The sequence below is a fragment of the Haliotis cracherodii genome, unplaced genomic scaffold (assembly GCF_022045235.1).
Source record: "Haliotis cracherodii isolate W230 unplaced genomic scaffold, xgHalCrac1.p SCAF_10, whole genome shotgun sequence".
NCBI classification, from domain to species: Eukaryota; Metazoa; Mollusca; class Gastropoda; order Lepetellida; family Haliotidae; genus Haliotis; species Haliotis cracherodii.
In genome coordinates, this window is record NW_027266265.1 from 19,008,571 (window position 1) to 19,017,734 (window position 9,164).

Below are 9,164 nucleotides of genomic sequence, written 5' to 3' on the forward strand. Positions count from 1 at the left end.
TTTTTCTCAATGAATGAATACTTCATTGCGATTGATAGAATATTTCAAGTTTATTCTCTCAGTGTTGTGTAAAAGAAACTCGTTTGCAAACTGAAACCACAGTTTCGAAATTTCGGAAAACAAAATGAAGCTCATTCGGTTTAGAAAACTACCATCTGAACTGCCCAACGAACCCACGCTACTTGAGTTTAGCTTTGGCGGCCACAGTTCCTCAGTTCTTGACGAAGAGAGGCATCCTAAAGATCTTATTTCAATGAGATTGCAATTGTGAATTTACTGTCATTTCATCTTCAGTGGCTGTTTTTTCAGTGTGTTTGATGCAATCTGTCTATTTTTCATATGGACCCATGCCGATACAATGCACATATTTCTTGTCCTTGTACATATGTCAGCTTTTTGCTTGATGTAAGATGCTACATAGTGACAGTTTACAGGCTATAACTTACAGTTGCATCCATAGGAAATCCTGAACATGCAACAGTGACACATTGTTTTCTTTTCCAGGTTAAGCAGCGCACTCCAATCGTCCGGAGATATCGCAAGTCGAGGATGTGTTTTTAAAACGAAGGAAACGAGCGTCGCAAATTGGGTTTCCACATACTGCCACGTATTTGCGACGTCCCGCAACTGCAACGTTGTTTATGCAACGCTTCCTGAGAGTAGCACATGGCAAATAATTTTCGCATATTTTTTCGTCACATTTTTTTTCCTTAGGCATCTTCGTTTCGAAGTTTACATATTAATCCTCAGTGCTTGCTAGATCTTAGAATATTGTCCTTGATGTATCAATTGTATTAAACAATATACATACGTGCAATATCTAGAGATTTTCTTTCATTCACAATAGAGACGTTATATTGTGTTTGCTTAGATTTGTGTTAGCAAGTATGACAGCTTCGTGAATAGGCCGCCTGGTTCCCAAATACCCCATGTCACGCAGGGCACTAAATACATGTTCCTGTGGCTACTAATTAACCCATGTCTCGCAACACTAAAATTAAATGTTCCTGAGGCTACTAATTGCCCCATGTCACGGAACACCCAAAATACATGTTCCTGTGGCTACTAATTGCGCCATGTCACGGAACACCCAAAATACATGTTCCTGTGGCTACTAAATAAACCATGTCTCGCAACACTAAAAATACATTTTCCGTGGCTACTTATTGCCCCATGTCACGGAACACCCAAAATACATGTTCCTGTGTCTACTAATTAACCTATGTCGCGCAACACCCCAAAGACATGTTCCTTTGGCTACTAATTGCCCCATGTCACCGAACACCCAAAATACGTTCCTGTGGCAACTAATAAACTCACACTAAAAAAAATGTTCCTGTGGCTACTCATTGCCCCATGTCACGGAACACCCAAAATACATGTTCCTGTGGCTACTAATTAACCCATGTCTCGCAACACTCAAAATACATGTTCCTGTGGCTACTAATTTCCCATGTCTCGCGACACTAAAAAACAGGTTCCTGTGACTATTAATTGTCCCATATCAAGCAACACTCAAACTACATGTTCCTGTGGCTACTAATTGCCCCATGTCACCGAACACCCAAAATACGTTCCTGTGGCAACTAATAAACTCACACTAAAAAAAATGTTCCTGTGGCTACTCATTGCCCCATGTCACGGAACACCCAAAATACATGTTCCTGTGGCTACTAATTAACCCATGTCTCGCAACACTCAAAATACATGTTCCTGTGGCTACTAATTTCCCATGTCTCGCGACACTAAAAAACAGGTTCCTGTGACTATTAATTGTCCCATATCAAGCAACACTCAAACTACATGTTCCTGTGGCTACTAATTGCCCCATATCAAGCAACATTAAAATACATCTTCCAGTGGCTACTAATTGCCCCATGTCACCGAACACCCAACTTATATGTTCCAGTGGCAACTTATTGCCCCATGTCACGGAACACCCAATATACATGTTCCTATGGCTACTAATTAACCCATGTTTCGCAACACTCAAAATACATGTTCCTGTGGCTACTAATTAACCCATGTCTCGCAACACTAAAAATACATGTTCCTGTGGCTACTAAGTTTCCATGTCTCGCGACACTAAAAATACAGGTTCTATACAGACTAATAATTGTCCCATATCAAGCAACTCTCAAAAAACATGTTCCTGTGCCTACTTATTAACCCATGTCGCGCAACACCCAAAATACATGTTCATGTGGCTACTAATTAACCCATGTCGCGGAACACCTAATAAACATGTTCCTGTTCCTGTATATATGCCGATTGCGGCCGGACTTTATCTTACGCACATGCTACAGGGACCATAACAGCAAGCATGTTGGCAGAGGATCTGATCTCCCTTGGGCACGTGGTTGGTTGATTGGTAGGTTTGGTGTTTTGCACTCAGTAATATTCCAGCTTTATGATGGCGGCTGTCTGTAAATAATCGAGTCTGGACCATACAATCCAGTGATTGATATCATGAGCATCGATCCACGCAATTGGGATCGATGACATGCTTCAACCAAGTCAAGGAGCCAGACCACCCGATCCCATTAGTCGTCTCTTACGCCAAGCATAGTCGCCTTTTACGCCAAGCATGGGTTGCTGAAGACCTATTCCACCCCGGATCTTCACGGTTCCTTGGGCACATTGATTGTGGTTGAGTTGTGTTACTGTGAAAGAGTTATTGGTGTTTGTTTGTGGCTGTGTCACGTTCTCTTTTTCGCATGATGAGATAAACATTACGGGAACGGGATATCCTTTTTTGGCGAACAGGTTTTGTTATTATACCCCGGATTATTCGTTAAAGTTGAGTTTCTGCATATCGACCATACAGGACAACTTGCAAATGTGACGTCACGTACTAATAATTGTTGATGGCGTCGTTTGCTAAAAGTCACTGTTGACTACTTGGATTTGAGTAAACGAACTGAGTAATTTCTCCCTATATATATATATATATATATATATATATTTAGCCTACAGGCCTTAATATAACTTAAATACTGTTCAAATCAGAGTATAACCACACCTCACTTCCACACTATCTCACTCACACATATTCCCCGCCCGTGTAACGCTGTTATTCCCTTCTATGACAACATTTATCTGTAATGATATATAATTGTTCCTGTGTCTGGTGCTTAATTTCATTCCACCGACGAGTGTGATATGTCAGCAATCGGGGTCATCACCACAACATTTATCCTTTCTCGTTTTCAGAAAGGTTGAATAACAAATTAAACGGCTGCTCCAACACATCAGGACATATGAAACTCATACAGACACTCGTCAACTCTCCGTCCTCTACTTAAACTTGTCAAGTGTCCTGTCTGGATTCATTATGTAGCTGCACTCCCTGACAAGGTATTTGTGCAGTGTCTACGGCAACATCATACATGGGATGTATCCCCAAATAGGGAATAACTGACGACATACGAGGAAATAAGGGCATTCTATGAAATAGAGCAAATGATAGTGTGCTGCACACATATAAATGTTCTGCCTACACAATTATCCACGCATTCCTTTTAATATCAAGTGACATGTTAATACAGACACGTGTCATGTCATCTTATGGGTGGGGCTACTGCTGCAGATCCCCATCTGCTACTTAGTAGGCTCTTATGCCACCAATGAGGTTCTGTGGATATGTTCTATCCCGGAACACCGCAGATCTTGTAGGATGTTCCTGTCGCACTAAGGAACACAACTGATACCACGATCATATTGCTGCACGAGATGTTGTAATAACATGATATGGATAACCGAAAATGAATAGATTGATAGATGGATGAATAAAGGAACATATGGATGAATAAAGAGATAGATGGATGAACAGAAGGATGGATAAATGGATGAATAACGCTAAGGTGGGGTAAATCTGGACATGATATTGCCGATGTAAACTAGTTCTGTGGGAGAAGTAATTTCCAGCTTGAAGTATTGAAGTAGATCCAAGGGCAGTGGTTGAGTCTAAGGATTAATGCGTTGGTTCGTCACAGTCCACATATGTATAACATGCCGTCTAATCTTACTAAACTCACTGGCGTTTAAACCAAAGCAGGACAAAGATCACGGCCTTGAACAACCTGGGTCTAAATGTACACCGGGGGCGGTCGGGTAGCCTAGTGGTTAAAGCGTTCGCTCGTCACGCCGAAGACTCGGGTTCGATTCCCGACATGGGTACAATATGTGAAGCCCATTCCTGGTGTCCCCCCGCCGTGATATTGCTGGAATATTGCTAAAAGCGGCGTAAAACCATACTCACTCACTCACTCACTAAATGTCCACCGAAAAGTGACACCAGTATTGGTACTGGAAAGCCACTATATTGACGAGATAAACGCACGTTTGTATTTTGAACAAATTAATAGCTTACATATCGTACTCGCAGTCACAGAAGCATTGATAATTCATCAACTTTACCGTGGGCAGTCAGTATATTACAAGCCCAAGATGAGACTATGAGGGACTGCTCAGCACGTGTACAGAACACATATAACTGGAAATGGAATGGATGCCTGAATATTTGATAGCTTGGTAAGCAGTATCAGTAGATATTGTGGGAGAAATGACGGAATGTTGTTGAAACGTGAACGTAGCTTTGATTGTGACATTGTTAAGTGATTATAGCTTAACGCCGCATCACATTCATGAAGGGAGGATTGTTTAGTAAATGATTGGACCAACAACCGAAATAGCAATATAATGCTTGACTTAGACAATCTCAGGTGTAATACAATAATCATAACACACAAACATCTTTTCAAATACCATATCCACAAGGCGCGCCAAGACATATTCCTGTAAACAATGTCATTGTCTCATGTTGATTCAAACATATTTTCACCGGAAAAAGATTTGGCACAGGTTTTTACAACTAAGATAGCCCTCTCCCAAAATGTGAAGTTTATATGCTTGTGGACAGCATGAACAACCGTACATTTAACACATCAGGGACAAGCTTTTTCATTACTTTCAGTTATGCTATTTAACAATTATTACTATATTTTTTGCAGTTTTATAAAATGGATATATTGGTCTGATGGCCACATGTAGGAGCTTGATATGTCTGTCTGTTTGATTCGACGAATTATTTTGAGTTGTCTTACCTTTCTACGACGATTCGCAGCGATCTTTATCGCCGCTAGATCCACAAGACGGACAGACATTTTAACGAGTTAATCCAGATTGTATGATTCAGCTGTTTTTGCATGCAAGTCCAACACAAGATCCCGCGGGGATCCTACTGGGTAATGTGGCACTTTGGGAACTCCGCACATTTCACCTTCAGTTTGTAGTGGTGGTAAGGCATCGCCAAAGCCTCGTTCAAAACACACTGACTAGCTTCATAGTTTAGAACCGTACCTCATCCGGATCCTTAAACTATCAACCTCAACGCAATGTGTATCTCTGCAAGATAACGCTTACATTCCCCATGTTGAATCGCTATATAGTGGCAAGAAAAAACATCCTCTTTCACATTTCACTATAAGCGTCCGGGTTCATGTGGGCACTTCCTCCTCCTCAGATACTCGTATTCAATGTCATCCTTTTAACCATTGCCCGAAGACATTAGATACTGCTGCAGTGTATGGTTATAATATTACTCCCAGCTTAAAACGGTACATAATGATGCGATCTCAAAACCTTATTCTTGCATTTTGAAACCCAAGAGACAATCCTTATTACTCAGGTCAGGATTTTCAGAAATAATGATTTCCCTAATCACTGTCAAGGGTGAAATAATCCTCCAACCTGTGATATGCGTGATTGTTTTACATGAACCTAGGCCTCAGACACTCCAACATCAATTACCGTACATGTGGACGTGGTGTGTATTACAGCCTTATTTATACGAACTGTTTGGGACCTGACTTTTAATAAGATGATAACAGCGGGGCTTATTTCGTAATCGTGAGTCCTCGTGAATGCTTTACTAGTTATTATTTATACATGTACTTCACAGCAGGTACGGATTTTGCGATATATTTGTTGATATAACGATTAAGACACTCCTGAGACGAAATGAATAATTGATAGATCGAACGGTAATTACTAGTTTTGTAAGAGTGAGTGAATGAGTGAGTTGGGTTTAACGCCGCTTTGATCAGTATTCCGATTATACTACGGCATGTCGGTGTGATGCAGGTCTTGATGTTTACCAGTTTGGTGAGACCCACGAGTACGTTGCACAAATTGAGGCGAAATAGACATTTACCACCCGTGTCCCAAGCTGATGCTGATATATTATATTTGTAATAAATTAACTTTCGTATATCAGTGCATTCAGCGTATGTATATAGTATGTATAGAGCAAGACCCTGACGTTGGCTTTATTTAATATGTTGATCAGGAAAAGGCGTTGTTGATGTTTACCTTGGCTTCACTGATATATGATACCTGAGAGATTTCCGGTGTTATTGTTTTTGTGTCTAAACCTTTTGACGCAAATATAAGCAAATGTTTGTTGCATCCATTTTATGATATTTGAATTTTCCAGTTCTGATGTGGACCTCATGTCAGTTGGGTGTGTGAGTCTAGTTTAACGTCGCTCTGAGCAGAATTCTGGATTTATGATCGTGGGCCAGTCCAAAGTGTCACAATTCGAAAACGTTTAGCACTTTTGTGCGCCTACTTTTGTAAATCACGGTATGGTGCTGTCCACGCTATGTGCTGACCACGGTATGGTGTTGTCCACGCTATGTGCTTACCACGGTATGGTACTGTCCACGCTATGTGCTGACCACGGTATGGTGCTGTCCACGCTATGGTGCTGACCACGGCATGGTGCTGTCCACGCTTTGTGCTGACCACGGTATGGTGCTGTCCACGCTTTGTGCTGACCACGGTATGGTGCTGTCCACGCTATGTGCTGACCACGGCATGGTGCTGACCACGCTATGTGCTGACCACGGTATGGTGCTGTCCACGCTTTGGTGCTGACTACGGTATCGTGCTGTCCACGCTTTGGTGCTGTCCACAGTATGGTGCTGTCCACGCTATGTGCTGACGACGGTATGTGCTGTCAACGATATGTGCTGTCCACGGTATGGTGCTGTCCACGCTTTGGTGCTGTCCACGCTTTGGTACTGTCCACAGTATGGTGCTGTCCACGCTTTGGTGCTGACCACGGTATGGTGCTGTCCACGCTTTGGTGCTGTCCACAGTATGGTGCTGTCCACGCTATGTGCTGACGACGGTATGTGCTGTCAACGATATGTGCTGTCCACGGTATGGTGCTGACCACGCTGTGTTACAGACCACAGTATGGTGCGGACCAGGTTGTGGTGCTGTCCACGGTATAGTGCTGACCACGCTATGTCACTGACCACGGTAAAGTGCTGACCACGCTATGTTACTGACCACGGTATGGTGCTGACCACGCTGTGTTAGTGACCACGGTATAGTGCTGACCACGCTATGTTACTGACCACAGTGTGGTGCTGACCACGCTCTGGTGCTGAACACAGTATCGCACTGACCACGGTATGGTGCTGACCACGCTATGTTACTGACCACGGTATGGTGCTGACCACGCTATGTTACTGACCATACTATGGTGCTGAACACAGTATCGCACTGACCACGGTATGGTGCTGACCACGCTTTGGTGCTGACCACGGTATGGTGCTGTCCACGCTTTGGTGCTGTCCACAGTATGGTGCTGTCCACGCTATGTGCTGACGACGGTATGTGCTGTCAACGATATGTGCTGTCCACGGTACGGTGCTGTCCACGCTTTGGTGCTGTCCACGCTTTGGTACTGTCCACAGTATGGTGCTGTCCACGCTTTGTGCTGACCACGGTATGGTGCTGTCCACGTTATGTGCTGACCACGTTATGGTGCTGTCCACGCTTTGGTGCTGACCGCGGTATGGCGCTGTCCACGCTTTGGTGCTGTCCACGGCATGGTACTGTCCACAATATGTTGCTGTCCACGGCATGGTACTGTCCACAATATGTTGCTGTCCACGCTTTGGTGCTGTCCACGCGTTGGTGCTATCCGCGCTATGGTGCTGTCCACGCTTTGATGCTGACCACGCTATGTGCTGTCTGAGCTTTGGTGCTGTCCACGCTATGGTACTGTCCACGTTGTGATGTTGGCCACGCTATGGTGCTGTCCACGCTTTGGTGCTGTCCACGCTATGGTGCTGTCCACGTTGTGATGTTGGCCACGCTATGTCACTGACCACAGTATGAGTGCTGTCCACAGTATGGTGCTGTCCACGGCATGGTACTGTCCACAATATGTTGCTGTCCACGCTTTGGTGCTGTCCACGTTGTGATGTTGGCCACGCTATGGTGCTGTCCACGCTTTGGTGCTGTCCACGCTATGGTGCTGTCCACGTTGTGATGTTGGCCACGCTATGTCACTGACCACAGTATGAGACTAACCACGCTTTGTTGCTGACCACAGTATAGTTCTGACCACGCTATGTTACTGATCACGGTATGGTGCTGACCACGCTGTGTTACAGACCACAGTATGGTGCGGACCAGGTTGTGGTGCTGTCCACGGTATAGTGCTGACCACGCTATGTCACTGACCACGGTAAAGTGCTGACCACGCTATGTTACTGACCACGGTATGGTGCTGACCACGCTGTGTTAGTGACCACGGTATAGTGCTGACCACGCTATGTTACTGACCACAGTGTGGTGCTGACCACGCTCTGGTGCTGAACACAGTATCGCACTGACCACGGTATGGTGCTGACCACGCTATGTTACTGACCACGGTATGGTGCTGACCACGCTATGTTACTGACCACGGTATGGTGCTGACCATACTATGGTGCTGAACACAGTATCGCACTGACCACGGTATGGTGCGGACCACGCTATGTTACTGACCACGGTATGGTGCTGACCACGCTATGTTACTGACCACGGTATGGTGCTGACCACGCTATGTTACTGACCACGGTATGATGCTGACCACACTATGGTGCTGAACACAGTATCGCACTGACCACGGTATGGTGCTGACCACGCTATGTTACTGACCACGGTATGGTGCTAACCACGCTATGTTACTGACCACGGTATGGTGCTGACCACGGTATGTTACTGACCACGGTATGGTGCTGACCACGCTATGTTACTGACCACGGTATGGTGCTAACCACGCTATGTTACAGACCACGGTATAGTGCTGACCACGCTAT

The 9,164-nt window shown here is 44.5% G+C and overlaps 1 protein-coding gene across 1 annotated transcript in view; it reads right to left on the bottom strand.

The window, feature by feature from the left end:
• Window positions 1-5,423, bottom strand: part of LOC139454168 (short transient receptor potential channel 7-like) — a 77,065-nt gene extending 71,642 nt beyond the window's left edge. Inside the window, exon 1 of the mRNA XM_071235711.1 lies at window positions 5,106-5,423. Within this exon, the coding sequence (XP_071091812.1) occupies window positions 5,106-5,165 (60 nt within the window). The 5' untranslated portion in view covers window positions 5,166-5,423. The remainder of the gene's footprint in view (window positions 1-5,105) is intronic.
• Between the last annotated feature and the right edge of the window lie 3,741 nt (window positions 5,424-9,164).